At 46.1% G+C, this 22,183-nt stretch overlaps 1 protein-coding gene across 2 annotated transcripts; it reads left to right on the top strand.

The window, feature by feature from the left end:
- The first annotated feature begins 615 nt into the window (after positions 1–615).
- On the top strand, positions 616–21,302 carry gopc (golgi-associated PDZ and coiled-coil motif containing). Of its 2 annotated transcripts, XM_066676764.1 has the most exons (9): positions 616–1,114; positions 10,162–10,326; positions 11,230–11,253; positions 13,614–13,789; positions 13,915–14,080; positions 14,217–14,312; positions 16,528–16,692; positions 17,895–18,069; positions 18,164–21,302. In XM_066676764.1, the coding sequence occupies exons 1-9, from the start codon at positions 860–862 to the stop codon at positions 18,280–18,282; spliced, it is 1,341 nt and encodes a 446-aa protein (XP_066532861.1). In that variant the 5' UTR covers positions 616–859; the 3' UTR covers positions 18,283–21,302. The 2 variants fall into 2 exon arrangements, with proteins under 2 accessions (XP_066532861.1, XP_066532862.1); XM_066676765.1 differs by lacking the exon at positions 11,230–11,253.
- Positions 21,303–22,183: the final 881 nt, after the last annotated feature.

The raw sequence follows: 22,183 nt of genomic DNA, 5'->3' as shown, positions 1-22,183 counted from the left end.
GAGTGACTGGGTGAGTGATTGTGTGAGTGTGTGAGTGACTGGGTGAGTGTGTGAGTGACTGGGTGAGTGTGTGAGTGACTGGGTGAGTGACTGGGTGAGTGTGTGAATGACTAGGTGAGTGTGTGAGTGATTGGGTGAGTGTGTGAGTGAGTGTGTGAGTGACTGGGTGAGTGTGTGAGTGACTGGGTGAGTGTGTGAGTGATTGGTTGAGTGTGTGAGTGAGTGTGTGAGTGACTGGGTGAGTGTGTGAGTGATTGGTTGAGTGTGTGAGTGAGTGTGTGAGTGACTGGGTGAGTGTGTGAATGCTCTGTGCAGTGTGGGTTTGCGTCTGCCTTGTGTCCAGAAATGGACCCAAATGAAACTTTCTGTGTGTAATTATTTTCTCATTAGATTTTTAGTAACTGGTGCTGATAATTAAGTTCTATAAGAAAATAATGTATGTGGGGTTTAATTGAGAAAAGTATATATGGTTTTGGGGAGAAAAAACATATGCTTTGCTCTATTATAAAATGTGTTGTTTCTGTTCGTTTAGATCAATCGATTACATCTGTTATCGTTTGCTTCGTTTCTCTTTCAGCGGATCGTTTCTCTGAGTGGTGTGGCAGACCAGTGTAATCGCTCTCGGAGCTGATGACGGATGTCCTGCTGAGCGGAGAGGAGACGGAAGATGTCGGATATTTACCGTCTTTAAATCAAAAACCCATCCCTCTGTCGAGTCTAAAGCCTCCAGCGAGAGTTTAAAGGCAGAGAAAGAGTCGGTCTGCGCCGCGGGAGAGACTCAGGGTCCCGGAATAAGCGTTTAGTTGTGTTTGTTTGGGAACGGGTGTTCGCTTGGCCGTAGCCGGCCTGCAGTGAGAGGATGTCGGGGTGCGGACCACAGGGAACAGCGCTGGGAGCTCCGGCCTCGGGAGTCTCCATGTTCCGCTGGCTGGAGGTCCTGGAGAAGGAGTTCGACAAAGCCTTCGTGGACGTGGACCTGCTCCTGGGGGAAATAGACCCGGACCAGGCCGACATCACCTATGAAGGCCGCCAGAAGATGACCAGCCTCAGCTCGTGCTTCGCCCAGCTCTGCCACAAAGCACAGACCGTCTTCCAGCTCAACCACAAACTGGAGGTAAATTACACTGATACACTGCACAATCACACTGTACTGATATTAGTGTCTCACTGTACATTCACACTGCACTGATATTAGTGTCTCACTGTACATTCACACTGTACTGATATTAGTGTCTCACTGTACATTCACACTGCACTGATATTAGTCTCCCACTCTATGTTCACACTGTACTGATATTAGTCTCCCACTGTACGTTCACACTGTACTGATATTAGTGTCTCACTGTACATTCACACTGCACTGATATTAGTCTCCCACTCTATGTTCACACTGTACTGATATTAGTCTCCCACTGTACGTTCACACTGCACTGATATTAGTGTCTCACTGTACATTCACACTGCACTGATATTAGTCTCCCACTCTATGTTCACACTGTACTGATATTAGTCTCCCACTGTACGTTCACACTGCACTGATATTAGTGTCTCACTGTACATTCACACTGTACTGATATTAGTCTCCCACTGTACGTTCACACTGCACTATTAGTCTCCCACTCTATGTTCACACTGTACTGATATTAGTTTCCCACTCTATGTTCACACTGTACTGATATTAGTTTCCCACTGTACATTCACACTGTACTGATATTAGTGTCTCACTGTACATTCACACTGTACTGATATTAGTCTCCCACTGTACGTTCACACTGCACTATTAGTCTCCCACTCTATGTTCACACTGTACTGATATTAGTTTCCCACTGTACATTCACACTGTACTGATATTAGTGTCTCACTGTACATTCACACTGTACTGATATTAGTCTCCCACTCTATGTTCACACTGTACTGATATTAGTTTCCCACTGTACATTCACACTGTACTGATATTAGTGTCTCACTGTACATTCACACTGTACTGATATTAGTCTCCCACTGTACGTTCACACTGCACTATTAGTCTCCCACTCTATGTTCACACTGTACTGATATTAGTTTCCCACTGTACATTCACACTGTACTGATATTAGTGTCTCACTGTACATTCACACTGTACTGATATTAGTCTCCCACTGTACGTTCACACTGTACTGATATTAGTGTCTCACTGTACATTCACACTGTACTGATATTAGTCTCCCACTGTACATTCACACTGTACTGATATTAGTCTCCCACTGTACATTCACACTGTACTGATATTAGTGTCTCACTGTACATTCACACTGTACTGATATTAGTTTCCCACTGTACATTCACACTGTACTGATATTAGTGTCTCACTGTACATTCACACTGTACTGATATTAGTGTCTCACTGTACATTCACACTGTACTGATATTAGTCTCCCACTCTATGTTCACACTGTACTGATATTAGTCTCCCACTGTACGTTCACACTGCACTGATGTCACGGTCTCCCACTGTACGTTCACACTGTACTGATATTAGTTTCCCACTGTACGTTCACACTGTACTGATATTAGTTTCCCACTGTACGTTCACACTGTACTGATATTAGTTTCCCACTGTACATTCACACTGTACTGATATTAGTGTCTCACTGTACATTCACACTGTACTGATATTTGTGTCTCACTGTACATTCACACTGTACTGATATTAGTCTCCCACTGTACGCTCACACTGCGCTGATGTCACGGTCTCCCACTGTACGTTCACACTGCGCTGATGTCACGGTCTCCCACTGTACGTTCACACTGCGCTGATGTCACGGTCTCCCACTGTACGTTCACACTGCACTGATGTCACGGTCTCCCACTGTACTTTCACACTGCACTGATGTTACAGTCTCCCACTGTACGTTCACACTGTGCTGATGTCATAGTCTCCCACTGTACGTTCACACTGCGATGATGTCACGGTCTCCCACTGTACGTTCACACTGCGCTGATGTCATGGTCTCCCACTGTACGTTCACACTGTACTGATATTAGTCTCCCACTGTACGTTCACACTGTACTGATATTAGTCTCCCACTGTACGTTCACACTGCACTGATATTAGGCTCCCACTGTACGTTCACACTGCGCTGATGTCACGGTCTCCCACTGTACGTTCACACTGTACTGATATTAGTCTCCCACTGTACGTTCACACTGTACTGATATTAGTCTCCCACTGTACATTCACACTGTACTGATATTACAGTCTCCCACTGTACATTCACACTGTACTGATATTACAGTCTCCCACTGTACATTCACACTGCACTGATATTAGTCTCCCACTGTACGTTCACACTGTACTGATATTAGTCTCCCACTGTACGTTCACACTGCGCTGATGTCACGGTCTCCCACTGTACGTTCACACTGTACTGATATTAGTCTCCCACTGTACGTTCACACTGTACTGATATTAGTCTCCCACTGTACATTCACACTGTACTGATATTACAGTCTCCCACTGTACATTCACACTGTACTGATATTAGTCTCCCACTGTACATTCACACTGTACTGATATTACAGTCTCCCACTGTACGTTCACACTGTACTGATATTAGTCTCCCACTGTACGTTCACACTGTACTGATATTAGTCTCCCACTGTACATTCACACTGTACTGATATTAGTCTCCCACTGTACATTCACACTGTACTGATATTACAGTCTCCCACTGTACATTCACACTGTACTGATATTAGTCTCCCACTGTACATTCACACTGTACTGATATTACAGTCTCCCACTGTACATTCACACTGCACTGATATTAGTCTCCCACTGTACGTTCACACTGCGCTGATGTCACGGTCTCCCACTGTACATTCACACTGTACTGATATTAGTCTCCCACTGTACATTCACACTGTACTGATATTACAGTCTCCCACTGTACATTCACACTGTACTGATATTAGTCTCCCACTGTACATTCACACTGTACTGATATTACAGTCTCCCACTGTACATTCACACTGCACTGATATTAGTCTCCCACTGTACGTTCACACTGCGCTGATGTCACGGTCTCCCACTGTACGTTCACACTGTACTGATATTAGTCTCCCACTGTACGTTCACACTGCACTGATATTAGTCTCCCACTGTACGCTCACACTGCGCTGATGTCACGGTCTCCCACTGTACGTTCACACTGTGCTGATGTCACGGTCTCCCACTGTACGTTCACACTGCACTGATGTCACGGTCTCCCACTGTACGTTCACACTGCGCTGATGTCACGGTCTCCCACTGTACATTCACACTGTACTGATATTAGTCTCCCACTGTACCTTCACACTACGCTGATGTCACGGTCTCCCACTGTACGTTCACACTGCGCTGATGTCACGGTCTCCCACTGTACGTTCACACTGCGCTGATGTCATGGTCTCCCACTGTACGTTCACACTGCACTGATATCACATACAGACATGTCCCTCAAAGATACTGCAGGGGTCTTTTTGTCCAGTTGTGGACCTTAAAGTTACATTAAAGTCTCTCGTGCAGAAGGGAAATTAAACATCTGTAGGATTTCAAGTTTTTAAAATAGAAAACCAACCACAATAAATTCTGCAGCTGAAATGGGAAAAATATGGTTCACTGCTGTTCCTAAATTTAAAGGAACTAAGACCAGTACCAGTAATGGTCTGAGAGTGCCTGCGTAAGTGTATGATATTTTGGTTTAAGTTTACAGTACAGTTTACACTGAGGGATTCCTGAATAAATGGTGCATTAGAGCCACAGCATTTTAAATACAAGCCCCGGCCTGTGTTTGTCAGATAAGGCCCTCACACCTTGGCGTTCTCTCGGTGAGGAATGAGTGCAGTGTGTTTTTGGTGTTGAAGATGGTTTGGTGGCAGTGAACTCTGGGAATCTGGGGTTATTTTAACACAAACGCTGAGAACGTATTTTAAAAATGTGAGTGCACTCTTCACGGAGCACAGATAGAGTTTTTTTGCTTTAAGACAAAATAAATATGCGCTCGCTCAGATTTGTGCTGGTCATGTTCTGATCTGTTGAACCGTGGTGTGCTCGCAGCGGTGGAAGCAGGCAGTTAGCCAGTCCGCAGGGCCGAGTAGCACCGGTAAAAAGTGTGGCTCCCCCAGTTTTCACAGAAGACAGACAATTAGTACACACACACACACACACAGATTAAATAGATAGTGGCCTGCATTCCTGCTGTTGGAAATCCATCTTTATTGTGATGACTCTGTCGAGAGACAATGCTACGTCAAAGAGATACATTGCTGGTATGCACCTGCCCAGCCTTAAAATCTCATTCTTTTTAAACCAAACCGACCTGCTTCATCTAAATGGAAATTAGCCTGAAGAACCTGCCCAGCGAGTAAGTAATCATTCAGGTTATTGTGCTCTGTAAATGTTAAAGCTAAAAATAGCACATCGTAAAAAGGCGGGTATTTCCTTCTGCTTCCCACTCGGTGCTCATTAGCGCTCTTCTTGCTGATTGAAAATACACAGAGAGCTGTGATAACCTGCTATTTATTTATAACATAATGACAGTGCACTACCAAGTAGAGCAAACGAATCCTGCAGTGGTCTCCTCGGCGTATCCTCTCAGCACGAAGGGTTCCACGTAGAGCCCAAAGGTGTCGGACTTGTAGCAGATACGATGCCATACAGCAGCGGCTCTCATTCAAGTCCCCACAGTTTACTTATGGCCTTTAAGACACAACGGTTTTATAGAGTTTAAATATGGACACGTGTGTACACACACACACACACACAGTCACTTCTTCACAGTCAACACACACACACCCACCTGCATTCAGAGCATGTTAAACTGAAAATAAGACAAGTGTGAAAATCAGAACTGTGTTCACACTGTAGCCTACAAAACTGTTTTCACACACACACACACACACACACACACCGTACAGAACTGTCTGCTGAGGGTGTTTTCTGCGCTGTAAAAAAGTTGTTATATAAAAAATTATTAAAGTATTATAATGTTTTGCTGAATATTTTGACTTCCACTTTCTTGAGGTAAAATCATTATTAAAAATATGAACTAGAATTAAGCTGTTTTCACCTATTAATAGATCATTAGTGCAGTGCAGTGATTGTGTCACTGTCATTACTGATAAGGGCTGGGATCATGTCTCTGCTTCGCTTCACTTCAGTTATAAACACAAACCCCGCGCCGCTGTATCTAGACACAACAGTTTAATCGAGGCAGCTGTCAGCGGATCTTCCTGGGGATTAAAAGCTGGGTGTGAATGTGAGGGCTGGGGCTTTAGGCTGCAACTACTGGAGGGTCGAATGTTTGACACCCTCCCAGGACTCAGAAGGGGGACTCGTCCGGAGCAGAAGAACAAACAGAGAGCGGTGAGAATGGAGGACGATGGAGGTGCAGCGAGGGTGTGGTGGTCTTTAACGTTATGTTATGAGTGTGTTAAGAGCTGTGTGCAGTAAAAGCATCAACGTTTGTGAAGGTGAGACGCAGGAATGAGCAGGAGCCTCCGAATCTCAGGGGCATCTCAGATTACGTCTCTCTTTGTTGATGATGTTTTTTTTAAAGCAGGAATCCATTTACAGCACTTAGGGAGGCAACATAATTGTAGTCCAGGATATTTACACTACGCTGTGCAGCTCTGGTGTGGAGTACGTGTGGCTGCTGTGAGATGCCTCTGTCTGTGTGTTCAGCTGTTCTGTCTCCTTCAGCTGTAAAGCCAGAGCAGTTGGGCTCAGGAGAGCAGCTGAACTTCTGGAACGTGTTCACCACTTCACAGACCTCCGAGCAGGTTCCTGATCTTAATGTGCGTTACTGTTTAAGGCTGTCGCAATTCGGTTAGGTTTACTTTATTATGTAAAGGGGCCATTTGTTGCTCAGCCAACAGCACAACAATCACCACAACACATCATCACAACCCAGTCCCCCCACCACACCCACTTTACATAGCATTAGACATTTACATAGCTTTCAGGAAAACGATAACAGCAGGGACAAATGAGGTTTTATTCCTGCACCTTGGCTGAATAACCCTGCGAAGACTGAAGTCACTGAACAAGGGTTGACGAGATCAGTAAGAACAGTCTGGGCCATCTCCATAGATAAATCAGTGACTGGTCTCTCTGAGGATGGACACACCACACTCCTCACAGACAGTCACCCGGAGGAAACCCACGCAGACACAGGGAGAACACACCACACTCCTCACAGACAGTCACCCGGAGGAAACCCACGCAGACACAGAGAGAACACACCACACTCCTCACAGACAGTCACCCGGAGGAAACCCACGCAGACACAGGGAGAACACACCACGCTCCTCACAGACAGTCACCCGGAGGAAACCCATGCAGACACAGGGAGAACACACCACGCTCCTCACAGACAGTCACCCGGAGGAAACCCATGCAGACACAGGGAGAACACACCACACTCCTCACAGACAGTCACCCAGAGGAAACCCACGCAGACACAGGGAGAACACACCACACTCCTCACAGACAGTCACCCGGAGGAAACCCACGCAGACACAGGGAGAACACACCACACTCCTCACAGACAGTCACCCGGAACGGGAAATGAACCCACAACCTCCAGGTCCCTGGAGCTGTGTGACTTCGACACCTACCTGCTGCACCACCGTGCCGCCCTAAGCCCTGTTCAGACAGGATTAAATAAGCATGGGCTCTTGGGGTCATGCTTCTTTTATAGAAAGTTCTCTGTGATTTAACATGTTTTCACACTGTACCCAAACCAGACCTCGGTTCAGTTTGACCTGGCCGAAGTCCACCTCTTTGGGTCGGACTTTGATCCGGACCGCTTTCAGACGTGCTGTTTTAGTTCGGACCAAACTGAAAAGTCAGAAAGTGCTGAAGGTTTAGTTCCACAGGAAAAGCAGCTCGTTCTGCAGGAACTCGTCTGGATGCAGGAGTTTATCACTGAGGAGACGTGTACAGTCTTTCACTGTAAACACCTCCCTGAGGAGCTCCTCCACTCCCTGTGCAGGGCTTTAATTGTAGTGCTGTCATCTTTTTACTAACAATCTTTGAAACACAGAGAATGGTTTAAAACTCTTAACTGAGCTAAAGTTTAATGACAGCTTCTATGTTTTTTTCTGAAAACCATGTATTTATACTAATCCCTAAATAATCTGTAGATTACTCAGTTGCTGAGTCAGTGACGACAGCTGCATTAACTCTTACAGTGTCTTCCTGCGGATCACAGTGCTGTCATTTCCCAAATGAAAATGCGAATGTGGTTAAATGACAGCGCTGCCACATGACTCTACTTCCTTTCTGTTAAAGCAGGAAACCGTGTTAGGTCAGAGCTGAGAGAGAAGGGGTGGGTAGTGCACTCCAGGATCCTCAGGCTTTGCCTCACCATCCACAAAATGGTTTCTTCAGTCCAGATCTGCTTATTTAGCTCTGTCTGATTCTCTGGTCTTTACCCAGAACACCACCCAGGACAGTATTCCACACTAAGTGTCTTTGGGTTCCCGAAGAGTGCTATATAAGTACAAATTATTATTATTATTATTATTATATTGCACTGAAACTGAGCTCTCTCAGCTCCACTGCGCTATAGGCTTTATTTGAGGCTCTGAGCTCTTTCTGGAGCTTCTTTATCTTGTCACACACAGTTCACACTGAAGAACCAACTCTCCTTTGGTTCCAGCTGGAAATGAACTTCTGGTTCCAGAACCTGTTCCTGTTGGTGTTAATGTGCTGAATTGTTCCAAATTAGTTTTGTGCACTGGAAACAAACAAAGTGCTAAAAGGGGGCGCTCTATCAGTTCGACGCAGGGTCTGTGTGAACCTCATTTTACCTTCAGTGAGATTCTTGAATGTGTCCGTCCTGAATATCCTCCACCAGAAGACTGCATTGTCTGTTACTGTCTGAGTCGGACCCCCGGCTTGTAGCTGTGGAAAGGGAAAGGGGGTGTGATCATTGGCAGCGAACACATCTCCGGCCCATGTTCCTGAGCGTGTGATGAGGAGCTGACTCTGGGGTCATGAGGAGCTCTGTTTCTGAGGGTTGTCTCTTGGAGGGCTGCTCTTCCTCTGAGAGACAGTGGGGTGTGTGAGCTTCGACTCGGTCATTAGTGCAGGTTCCTCTCAGAAACGCTTGAGTAGGTAGGAGCCAGCAACATCCTGCACCAGAGGAGGAGGCAGAAACGCCTTGCTCCCGGCACTAAACAAAGCAGAGAGCCACGTTTACTGCAGCTGTGCAATAAAACACCCCCCAGTGTAAGAAGAGAGATTCAAACAAGGATCTAACGTCAGAACGCGGCGTGGGGATTTTTATTCGTAGTCCTCCTACTGTTTATGAAAAAAAACAAAAGTGTGTGGCTGATTTTTAATATATTCACTTCTGATTTAATCTCTGAATGATTGAAACTGTGAGAGAGAGAAAGACAGAGAAATTAATGAATGAATGAATTGTCCACGAGAGAGAGAGAGAGAGAGAGAGACTGTGTAATTGTGTTTGATGGTATTTATAGATAATGAATGAATGTAGATGTAGAGGAAGATGAATGAATGAATGAATGAATGTAGACGTATAGGAAGATGAATGAATGAATATAGGTGTAGAGGAAGATGAATGAATGAATGAATGAATGAATGTAGATGTCGAGGAAGATGAATGAATGTAGACGTATAGGAAGATGAATGAATGAATGTAGATGTAGAGGAAGATGAATGAATGAATGTAGACATATAGGAAGATGAATGAATGAATGTAGATGTAGAGGAAGATGAATGAATGAATGTAGACATATAGGAAGATGAATGAATGAATATAGGTGTAGAGGAAGATGAATGAATGAATGAATGAATGAATATAGATGCAGAGGAAGATGAATGAATGAATGAAAGCATATAGATGTAGAGGAAGATGAATGAATGAATGTAGATGTCGAGGAAGATGAATGAATGAATGTAGACATATAGGAAGATGAATGAATGAATGTAGATGTAGAGGGAGATGAATGAATGAGTTTTTCTCAAATCAAACGTTGATGAACTTTGAGATGATGTATTATTGTTTATTAAATAACTGCATGGAGGAAAATGACATACGCTCATATTAATACTCTTGTTTCGTGTGTGTGTGTGTGTGTTTGTGTGTGTGTGTGCGCCCCGCGCTGCAGGCTCAGCTGGTGGATCTGAAATCGGAGCTGACGGACGTGCAGGCGGAGAAGACTGTGGTGGAGAAGGAGGTCCATGAGCAGCTGCTCCAGCTCCACGCTCTCCAGCTGCATCTTCACTCTAAAGCCGGCCAGGCCGTGGACTCCGGCTCCATCAAAGACCGCCTGGTGAGCTCCACACTCACTGACCGCCCCTGAGACAATCGACTGTGTTCGGCAGAACTTTACAGAAAAGACAGAGCTGTGTTAAATGAGGTGCTGAATCGTTTAGACCTCCAGACCGCGGTCTGAGCGTGGGCTTGGCCCCCTGTCGTCAGGAGGCTGTTCGTGGGGCGCTGGGTGAGATCAGGGGAGACGACTTATAACTGGAGGAAAATATTTAAATGTGTCCCGAATGATGGAGACTAGAATAAAGTTGAAGTGTGGACACTAGGGGGAAAACTTAGTTACAGTTTATGATTGTTTTTAATATCATTACTTTATTATAGAATTTTTAACATTTATACATTTAAAGAAGCTTTATGTGGACATTATTGTAATTTAATTTAATTATTTATTACATATCATCACTGTCCAATGAAAAGCCTGTATCTGTTTAGTTACTACATCATTTGAACACAGCCACTGTCCTCCACACTGGACCAATAGAAATGCTCCAAATGGACTGAATAAAATCTGTTTACATTGACTTCCTCTGAAAGTTAAGAAGGTTTTATCCTCCTTCTGTAAAGTTACTATTTAGATGCATGATTTTCATTGGACAGCGATTAATATAAATTCTCTCAGCTCCACTGACCACACAGGGGCACTCTGTAGTGCTACAATTACACACTGTAGTGTATACATTGCTCTGCATACTTTGTTACCCCCCTCTCCCCCTGTTCCTCAGCGCTCAGGACCCCCACAGAGCAGAAAGTGAATGAGTACATGTCTAACGAGTTTGAACTGTTCTCTCGTAATGACCCGAGTCTACGGACTCAGTCTGAATGTTTACTTATGCTTCTTTTACCTGCCTTCCCCTTTAATACTGCCTTTCTAACCTCTGACTCTGTTTCTCTCCTTGGCCCTAAGCCCGTTCCCTCCGTGGAGGAGATGGTAAGTGCTTCGTAACTCTGTGTTTCGTGTTCCGTTCCCTCGTCCTCTCTAGGACTGTCACTGCTGATTTTCCTAGGAATCGAGTGAATTACCGTTACTTTGATTAGTGATTGAATAATCAGATTAAATCAGTAAAGACTCACCATCATGAGGTACATACATGAGACCAGGTATTTAAAGGGGACATATGAAAAACTCCTTTGTTCAGTGAATGTTCACATTAATAAATGTGTCTCTGGAGCCCACCAACCCTCACACTGTGAAACAAGACCATCCAGTCAGTTTCCTGTGCTCATCCTAAGTCTGAAAACACAGGATAAAACGAGCCGCTCTGACTGTGCTTCTCTACTGACGTCAAGTGCAGAGACTTTATAACGGCCCCGCCCCCTCGTCTGAGTCTGTCCAATCACAGCGCTGGACCCGTGTTTATGTGAGAGCACAAATACGAGGTTAAACTCAGCAAAACAGACACAACGAGCGCGGAGAAATAAGAGCACTGAGTAAAAACGGAGAAGAAAGAGAACAGAGTGAAAACGGCTAAAAACCAGAGCTTCTGCTCCTCGCTCCTCACTGCTGTGCGCTCGGGGTCGGGGTGAACAGAGAGCGGCTCATTATCATTTAAAGGAACAGGTGCTGAAAGCGGGCGTTCTGAACAGGGGCTGTTTACACAGGGGGAGAACACTGCTGTGGGGTTTGGACCAAAGCAGGTCTCAGAGAGTTCATTAAAGACCCAGAACTGTGATCCCTTTGAAAGCTGAGGAGAATATGTCCCTTTTTAAATATGCACCATCTTCAACTAATCGTCACCAATGCACTAATGTCCTACAATTCTAATAAACGGTGTACTTCAGTGATTTAATAATCATGATCCGAGTAACTGTGACAGCCCTAGAGCCCTCTGTTTACTGCCGTACTTTTAAAAGAATGAGTTGGTGAAAAATCACGTTTACAAGGTTTCCCACTTTATCCCAGACGCTGTTGATCAGCCAGGACCTGTTTGGTGTCCAGATTTGGACGATGCCACAGACATTAGAGGTCTATACTCAGGCAGGTCTTGTCTCGATCGCCGTCCAGGTCTTAATTAATGTGGCGCGGACTTGTAGATACGGCTAGAGAGGCAGCGTACCTTCCTGAGAAATATCAACATAGATCTTAATAAATAAACGATTGAACTGAGTTACAGAAGATACGACGTCAAACATGCCTCCACTGATCTGGGGTCAGTGGAAAATGATGTAAACGTGATTTTGCTTTTGTCTAACCCTGTTTTAAAGTCTGTAGAGGTACAGATTCACACGTGTGTACTAACCCAACTGGTGTGCTCCACTGTTTAATGTCAGTGGTTCCCAACCTTGGTCCCAGCGTTGCCCTTGTCCTGCGCACTGCCCCCCCCCCACTCCCAAATAAATCTGATCTACCTCATCAGCTCCTGAACCAGAAGAGTGTCAGTGTGGGAGCAGTGCGACTGAAACATGCCGGACAAGGGCGGGTACTCTAGCACCAGGTGTTGAAAACCTGTTTTGTGTTTGCATTGGGCTTACACAGTGTTTTACTCTTTAGTAGCGATAGCAGGTTTTGCTGGTACTGTGTTTTTTTCAGAGCTTAGCTTGTGCTCTTATGAAGTCCAGAGCTTTAGAGCAAAGCGGGGCTTGTGTGTCTAGACTGCCACTGTGGGCTGGGGTCTAGCTGCCGGTGTGGTGTTTGTGTAAATGTTTGTGTTTGTTTGTGTCTTCCACTCCTCATCTGTGAGTCAAAGTAGACCATCGCTTTTATTTTACATAGTTTTCCTAGTGAGCTGTGTCCATAGTCAGAATCACCACAGAGTTTACTCCCCTTTCACTCTGCAGACCTGGTTCTGCTGGGGTTAAGCCTTAGCTTGGGATTAAGAACCCCCCCCCCCCCTAAGGTGGTAGTCAGTTAGCTCCAACTTTGTGTGGTAGGCAGCCCCCTGGCCAAAGTGTTGCTGGGCTCACATTTACGCCAAGGTTTGTTAGCATCAATAAAACGTTACGTCATAAACAGACCTAGTGTGTTCTCTCTGTAAAACGTGGTTTTGTAAAATGTACAGAGACCCAGACACACAGTCAGTGGCCCCAAATAAGGCCGGGGAGTTGGATCTGAGGTAGCACCAGCTGTAGAGTCCGACAGAGACTAGTGTAGACGGCTCTATCCCTAATAACATCTCTCAGACGTTTAGTAGCTCAGTAGTGATCTGGGTAACATCTACTCGAGCTGCTTCTGCCCAAGTTGAGGTTGTACCCAGCTGTCTTTGAGGCTGCATCTGGGTGCGCTGCCTCTCTCTGAAAGCTTTACAGTTTGTACTTCATTTGTGTGTGTGCTGACACTCACTTGTACAACAGGAGAAGGAACTGGAGGCCAGCAAGAAGGAGAAAGTGAAGGAGGTAAAGCTGGAGGCAGAGGTGCGGATGCTTAAAAAAGAGAACGAGGCTCTGCGCAGGCACATTGCGGTCCTGCAGGCGGAGGTGTACGGAGCTAGACTGGCAGCCAAGTACCTGGACAAAGAGCTGGCTGGGAGGTAACTGACACACTCAGTATGATCCTGACACACGCACAGTCGCAGCCTGTGGGCGGTTTGTAGAAACCAGAGCCTCAGAGCGCAGGTCCACTGCAGAGAACTGAGCCGGACACTGTGTCCCGCAGGGTTCAGCAGATTCAGCTCCTGGGCCGAGACATGAAGGGGCCGGCTCACGATAAACTGTGGAACCAGCTGGAGGCAGAGATCCACCTTCACCGCCACAAGACCGTCATCCGAGCCTGCAGAGGGCGCAATGATCCAAAGAAGCCTTTACCGTCACCTGCCGGGCATGTAAGACACACGTCACTGATCTCCCTGGTCCTGGATCAGGCCACAGCTTGAGCTACTGGTGAATCGCTAGCAATATTTCTCATTAATGTTCAGTTTTAAAGAAACGGTAACCTGCTCCCTGCTCATCCTTTATCAGGACCCGGACTCTCTGAAGAAGACCCAAGGAGTCGGACCCATACGCAAAGTGGTTCTGTCTAAGGAGGATCACGAGGGCCTGGGAATCTCAATCACGGTGAGTACAGGCTGCGCTTTTCCACAGGAGCTGAACTCCTCTGTAGTAGGTTTTCTGTGCAACTCTTTCAGGCTTTTATTTTGAAATTGTGCATTTTTTTCTGGAAAAGCCCAGAATGTAAAAACCAGCTAAATATCACAGTGAATTTATACTTCACTGAAGTAGTTATGGGCGGCACGGTGGTGCAGCAGGTAGGTGTCGCAGTCACACAGCTCCAGGGACCTGGAGGTTGTGGGTTCGATTCCAGCTCCGGGTGACTGTCTGTGAGGAGTGTGGTGTGTTTTCAAAAGTGTCCGTGTGTGTGTTTGACTGGCGCCCCCTCCAGGATGTATTCCCGCCTTGGACCCACCGCGACCCTGAACTGGATAAGGGTTATAGACAATGAATGAATGAATGAAGTAGTTATTTTATTAGATGAAGACGAGCTGTGAAGTGATGCAAACGATGACTAAATGACAACGTACCTCCGCTCTGTTCGGAGACCGTAATAAGATCTGTGCCCTCGCAGTCTACACTAGTGTCACATCATAGAGAATCCTAATCCTCAGGAGCTGCAGTAGAGTTGTTTCCCAGTCTGTGTCTGAGCTCGTTCAGCCGTGTCCCACTCTGTCTCTCAGAACTGAGTTTAACAGTTGCGTAGAGATGAGGGAAAATGGAGGGCTTTTACGGCTGCGCAGAGGTATTTAAGTTTCACTCCGCGCCCTCAGGCTGCTCTTTGTTTGGTTGTGCTTTGTCTCTAAGGGTCTGACACGGTTACATCATCTCCACGAGTAGAAACGTGTCTTTTCCTGGTTTCCTGAAACATTAAATAAGACGAAATTAAATACATAAAAATTACAAATAAAATACAAAAATAAAACGTACCTGTGGAATGTGAAAGGCCGAGGTAAAAAGGTAAGTGTGAAGTCTGTAAATTTAAAAGAGTTGGAGTGGATCTAACATCCAGAGGAAGACTCGATCACCTCTGAGCTTCAGACGAGAACGAGGAACAGCCAGCGGTGATTAGTCAGAGGACCTCACAGAGCGCGGAGTAATGCATTTAATAAGATGGTGTTTGTCCGTGTAATCCTTTAAAAACATTATAAAGCGATCGTGAAATCAACCCTGTGATAAACAGGAAGCTAACGGAGTGAAGCTATAACTGGAGAGATACGGTCCCTGTTCCTGCTGCCAGTCAACATCCTAGCGGCTGTAAACACAGTGAGGTTAGATTCATGTCCAGACACAGTGAGATACAGTAGTCCAGGTGAGTTGCTGTAAAATAACACCAAGGTCTTTTATGCTACTCTTGACTAAACTGGAAAGATCACTGTTTAAACCTTAGTTCTGTAGTCGTCCGTCTCACTGCTAGATTTACACCACACACAGCGACACATGCAAAGATTACAGCAGCTTCATACGCAGTCAATCATTCAGTTCTAATATTTATTGCTTTATTTTAAAACATTTTAATTTGGAAAGTAGTCATTTTGAAATGATCTGTATTTAATAAAGTGTCGGACAATAACAAAGATCCAACACCAGTATTGATTCAGATTTGACCAGACCTCACTATTTTAATGTTTTAATAAACATACAACAAGCAGCATGTGTTTAATGAGTGTCACACAAACCTCGGAATAATGACGTGCCTCATTTGTTAATAAAAATGAAAGGTGTGTTTACAACAGATTTTTAATATTAATTACAGTGTACTCTTCAAAAGAACACACTTTTAAATGCATTAGCATAATTAATGTGTGAATCTGGAGCCCACCAACCCACACACTGTGAAACAAGACTCGCCCAGTCAGTTTTCTGTGCTCCGAGTCTGAAAACACGGGATAAAAACGAGTCGTTCTGATTCTGCTCCGCTTCTGACGTCAAGTTCAGAGACTTTATAACGACCCCGCCCCCTCGTCTGAGTCCGTCCAATCACAGCGCAGGACCCGTGTTTGTGAGAGCGCAAAGACGAGGTTAAACTCAGCAAAACAGACGCAACGAGCAGTGAGTGAGTTAAAACGGAGAAGAAGGAGAACAAACAAAAGATCCTTGTGTTTTCTCATCAGGTCACAGGCCTCTCTTTAAAACTCCGAGCCGTGTTCCACTGTGGAGAGAGGGGCAGTGCCTCCCGTCTGGGGACTGTAGGGACTCCTGCTGTGTCGGCTGCACATTGTAAAAGCTGAGAGTGAACTGTAAAGTGAGCTGTTGTGTCTCTGATGTGCTGTTAATTCAGGGAGGTAAAGAGCACGGCGTTCCCATTCTGATCTCCGAGATCCACCCGGCTCAGCCCGCAGAGCGCTGTGGGGGGCTGCACGTCGGAGACGCCATCTTAGCCGTCAACAACATCAACCTGAGAGACGCCAAGCACAAGGAGGCCGTCACCATCCTCTCCCAGCAGGTATCTCTCTCTCTCTCTCTCTCTCTTTCACTTTTTCTCTTTCTCTCTCTCTCTCTCTCTTTCACTTTTTCTCTTTCTCTCTCTCCCTCTCTCTTACTTTCTCTCTTTCTCCCTCTCTCTCTCTCACTTTCTCTCTTTTTCTCTCCCTCTCTCACTTTCTTTCTTTTTCTCTTTCTCCCTCTCTCTCTCTCACTTTCTCTCTTTTTCTCTCTCTCTTACTTTCTCTTTTTCTCTTTCTCCCTCTCTCTCTCTCTCACTTTCTCTCTTTCTCCCTCTCACTTTCTCTCTCTCTTTTTCTTTCTCTCTCTTCTCTCTCTCTCTTTCTCTCACTTTCTCTTTTTCTCTTTCTTTCTCTCTCTCCCTCTCTCTCACGTTCTCTTTCTCTCTCTCTTTTTCTTTCTCTCTCTCTCTTTCTCTGTCTCTCTCTTTTTCTCTCTCTCTCTCACTTTCTCTCTCTTTTTCTCTCTCTCTCTCACTTTCTCTCTCTTTTTCTCTTTCTCCCTCTCTCTCTCTCTCTCTCTCTGAGCACCTTCTCCAGATCAAAGCAGACAGCCGTGTGCACAGCCTTTATTTATTGTACGGCGCTGGACTTTACACTGCGCTGAAGTTGATCTGTTTGCCCTCTGTGCCCCTGTGGTGTTAACTCTCTGTTCTCTTAAAAACTCGGTGTCTGTCTTTCTTTTCTTTTCTTGAGTCTTTTCTTGAGTAAATCAGTGCTGAATTACAGCTGTGAGGGGGAGATACCCCCGGGCTCCAGACTTTTATGGGAATCATCCACAGATGTTTTTATCATTCGTCCCAAACTGAAGATCGCTGTCCCAAAGCTTCTATTACTTAATATTACTGTTACAAATGTTTTTAATTATTTTAAATACTTAATTACTCTCTAAATCTGGTTTTTCTTTTAGCTAGTGTCCTACAGCACTGTTGTAGTTAGCAAGTGAGTGGAGGCATTTATCGTTGTCATGGTAATCAAGGAGGGCGTGGCCTTAAAGTAGTCAGTCCAATGAGTGACATAGTGATCTGCCAACCACGGTCCAGACTGCAGGTTTTACCACACACGGCTCTGTCGCTCTGAAAGGGTCCCAGAAGAGCTTTTGTCTCGTGCTGTGTGTTATTTTTATTGACCTCGGGACGGTGTGACGACGTTAGTCTGGATCTTTTCCAGCACTGACCCCTGGTTTGTCTCTGCTCTGCCGTAGAGAGGAGAGATCGAGTTCGAGGTGGTGTACGTGGCCCCGGAGGTGGACTCCGATGACGAAAACGTGGAGTACGAGGACGACAGCGGCCATCGCTACCGCCTCTACCTGGACGAGCTGGAGGAGGCTTCGGCCTCGGGCCACAGGAACGGCCCGGCGGAGTCCGCCTCGCTGCAAGGCAAGCGCCCGCCGCGTGGTTTTACTGTGTTGTGATGTTAATTCTAACGTTAATGTCTAGTTCACTGATTCTTCCTCCTCCTCCTCCTCTGCAGCTGTGGAGAAGCACCTGATGGCTGACGGAGGAGAGAACGGAGACACGGGCATCTCCAGCGAGAGTCCCTCAGAGGAGACGCCCTCAAAGACAGCCGAGTCTCCAGAGAGCTCCTCCTAAAGAGATCACAGCGAGCCGAGAGAGAGAGAGGGAGGGAGGGAGAGTGTGAGAGAGAGACTCTGTCTGTGTATGATATGTAACATATGAGATGTGTTTTGTACCGTATGGAGACCATTTCAGAGTCCACTGGAGAGGAGACGGAGGACAGTTTCTCACGCGGTGATCGTAGAGGGGCAGAAGGGGCACTGTGTGTGGGTGGATAATGACGCAAAGGGGTTTGAAAATGATGGGGCTTTAGGTTTCTAATGAATCTGCCCTGGGGCTGCACAATATGAACAGAGCACCCTATTAACAACGTGATCTACTGAAAACACCCGAACCCTCCGTGTGACGCCGTTAGCAGTCGCCCTGCGGAATTAGGGCCGAGTGTCTGTGATTGCGACGCTCAGAGCATCCAGCTCTGTGATTGGTTAGAGGCTCGTTTGTAAACCACAGCATGCTCGTGTTTATGTAGTGATTCACACACAGTATATTGTGCAGCCTCATGAAAGGTGTGGGGTGGGGGGTGTAATTATTCCTGTGTATTATAGCCACTGTGTGCATTTATGCTCCGTTCACACGGCGGGGGAAAGTGGCCGAATCTGAATCCAAAGCCTGTTTCTTCACACGTGTGTGTGTGTGTGTGTGTGTGAGACGCTGCAGTCACTGCAGAGCGACCTGAATTCACACGGCGTTTAAAACGGAGAACGAAGGAAGACAGCAGTGAGGAATAGTCCGTTACCTCAGTCTAAATCACGTCTGTTTTCATTTGAGCTCTTGAGGGAGTGGACACAGACTGGACGGAGCACTGTCTTTGTGTAAAGAGTTACTGAGAGACGACAAACAGGAACATGGCACGTTTAAGAGAACAATAAAACTTTATAGAAATAAGAAATGAGGCCAGCTCGTTGCTGACAGGTTTTTAACCGGGGTTTATTTTGAGCTTTGGGTTTGAACGCCGCTCCTCTGTCGGTCGTGGAGAGTTTGTAAAGGACCCCCGGCAAGTTCAGACTTGTTCAGCCAAATTCCTGCAGCCGGCCCGAGGATGAAGCCTGACCTTTGAACCCAGGTCTTGTTTAAAGAAACAGAGGGTAACATTCTTACATTAAAACGGCGGCTTCAGAATCATTGTGATGTTTCAGCGAGCCGTAATCTGGTCTCAGCACTGCAGAAACTGCACTATGTAACTTGTGGAGGAGGGTAGGAGACCGCCAGCCTGCTTCCACTCCCTCAGTTCAGACCCGAAGAGCTTTAGACAGAACCTGCGGAATCGGACTCGGGCTTGACCCCGCGGTGTGAACGTAGCTGTACTGACCCTGACCAAGTGAACCATCCAGCCGTGGTGACCTGGACCCCCTTCAGCTCCTGTACTGGAACCGAGCTGACGTCGTCGTGTCCTCTCCGGTCACTGTCAGTGTTTCTGTTCTCCCTCTGAAGGGTCTCCTTGGTCAGGGCTTGTTCTGTCGGTCGGTGTGAGATGATCAGGGTGTAGCCTCCAGCTGTGAGTAATTTAAAGGAGAATGTGGGGGAAGCGCTGTCCTGAGAGTCTTATGCACAGTAAATTGTTATTTTTCTGAATTCTCTAAGCGCTGACGGTAATCACGCGGCGGCCGTGTCATGACTCGGTGTGTGAACGGCTGGAGAGTGGATGTGGAGCTCAGAGACCCCCGGCACTATTTTTAAAACGGGACTTAGATGTAAACAGATCCTTTAAGAGGGGAAACGTGTATCTGCTGCCTCTGTAGCATGTTTCCATGTATTTAGCAAGTTCCTTTATAGTTTCCGCGGTGAGAGAGAGGTCCCGCTGGTCCAGCGTTGTTCCTGCAGTTACAGCTTCTCTCCAACTCTGTCAGAACGTTTCAGTGAGGAGTTACTGGTGTTGGACGGAGCTCATCTCGGACCCCTCTCTAGCGTGGGGCAGCTGTGGTGCGTCCTGTGGAGGCTCTGAAGCTCGTGCTGAATTCACGGGTTACAGAGGGGTGTCTGAACACGTCTGAGTAGAGAGTGTATCTGTCTGAGTGGCCAGCTACTGACCGTGTGTGTGTGTGTGTGTGTGTGTGATGTCAGGAGAAGAGCTTTCTTTTCACACTCTTTCACGTATCTCTTCAGAGCTGTGCTTTTACGACAATTCACTATAATCTTAACGCACCAAACGGACAGTGATGTCTGCGGGAGTTTATCTGGTGTAAATAAGTGCGGTGTGAACGGTATCAGGTGTAAAAACAGCCTTCTTTATGAGTTACAGGAGTGTAACAGTAGCTCAGAACTCACTCTTCTGTTGTTGGTGGTGACTGTGTTGCATTAAAAATGAAGATTGGCATTTTATTAAAATAAATTTAACCTAAAAATGAAGCGGTGTGAAAACAGGAGGACTGTGGTGGACTGGGGTTTATCACTGTGTCCAAACGTCTCTCTCTGTGAGGACTGGTTTTAGACGAGGTACAGACGGTCAGACGTCTATTAGAGCTTAATGTTTATGTGTTTTTGAGGTTAAATTAAATGGAAATTGTCGATGCGACACAAACATTAAAACCACGACAGGGAGAAGTTTTTACGACAATAACATTTTACACTAAACCTCTATAAAACGTGTTTTTACGCCTGATATAGTGCCGCGGGGCGCTGCTGCTGCTGAGGGGTGTAGGGTGAATGTAGGAGGTGCATTAGAAGAGTAGGAATAAGGAATAAAACCCTGTGCCGGTATTTCACCTCTGTGTTCCTCGAGAGTCTGACCCCCGCTGCAGGTGGGGGGCACCGTGGTGGAACGTCAGTGTGTTCCCCAGCGTGTCTGGGTCCGTGTGGGGGTCGGGCAGAGGTCCTGGCCGTAAGGAGGGCCCTGGGACTAACGCTCTCCTCGTTCTATGGTTTTTCCCCGACCTGTTTTCCACATGGTTTGCTCTGGTTAGTGTTTCCTCTCCTGTCCTGATCTGTACTGCTGCAGTCTAGAGAGAGCTGGTATAAATGTCTTATATCTGTAGTTACTGTACAACAATATTTGAATAAAGTTAAATTAATTTGCCCAGTTGGAGGTGGAGAGCTCTGTTTGTTTCTGTGGAGAGGTGTTTTACAGAATCATACACTCATCAGCCATAACATTAAAACCACCTCCTTTTTATGCTCGCTGCAGTCCATCTGTTGTTCTGTGTACTTTGTTAGTCCCATTTCCCCTTGAGTGGATCAGACACAGCAGTGCTGCTGGAGTTTTTAAACCCCTCAGTGTCTGGACTGAGAACAGTCCACCGACCAAAAACATCCAGCCGACAGCGTCCTGTGTCACTGATGAAGGACTAGAGGACGGGCGACACACACTGTGCAGCGACAGATGAGCTACTGTCTCTGACTCTACATCTACAAGGTGGACCAACGAGGGAGGAGTGTCTCACAGAGTGGACAGAGAGTGGACACAGGGTTTAAAAACTCCAGCAGCACTGCTGTGTCTGATCCACTCTACACCAGCACAACACACACTAACACACCACCACCACGTCAGTGTCACTGCAGCGCTGAGAATGACCCACCACCACATCACACCTGCTCTGTGGGGGTCCTGAGCGCTGAGGAACAGGGGGATAATAAAGTATGCAGAGTAACAGGTGGACTACAGGCTGTAAGTGTAGAACTACAAAGTGCTCCTGTGTGGTCAGTGAATGTAAAATCAAAGTGGTTTTAATGTTATGGCTGGCTGGCCTTTACATGTTTTCAGTCACAGTGAACCATTAAAGCATTTACATGTTTAGAGTTAAAACACTACTGTGTAACCGCAGGGTGAAGGGGTGAGTGTAATTCTGATGTTCCGACACTAGGGGGTGGTGTGATATTGTAATTTATGGGTACGACTGTAAGCAACTGTTATGTTTATTATGCTTTGAACTTTAAAGAGCCCATCTGATGATGATGTCATTCATTCATTCACATAAAAATA

The sequence above is a fragment of the Hoplias malabaricus genome, chromosome 7 (assembly GCF_029633855.1).
Source record: "Hoplias malabaricus isolate fHopMal1 chromosome 7, fHopMal1.hap1, whole genome shotgun sequence".
NCBI lineage: Eukaryota > Metazoa > Chordata > Actinopteri > Characiformes > Erythrinidae > Hoplias > Hoplias malabaricus.
The sequence above is the reverse complement of the archived record's forward strand: the minus strand, read 5'-3'. Positions and strand labels throughout refer to the sequence as shown.

Coding starts and splice junctions, on each gene's coding strand:
- gopc (XM_066676764.1), top strand. CDS start 860: ATGTCGGGGTGCGGACCACAGGGAACAGCGCTGGGAGCTCCGGCCTCG. Junction 13,790..13,914: donor GACAAAGAGCTGGCTGGGAG/GTAACTGACACA, acceptor TGTGTCCCGCAG/GGTTCAGCAGATTCAGCTCC. Junction 14,313..16,527: donor GCCTGGGAATCTCAATCACG/GTGAGTACAGGC, acceptor CTGTTAATTCAG/GGAGGTAAAGAGCACGGCGT.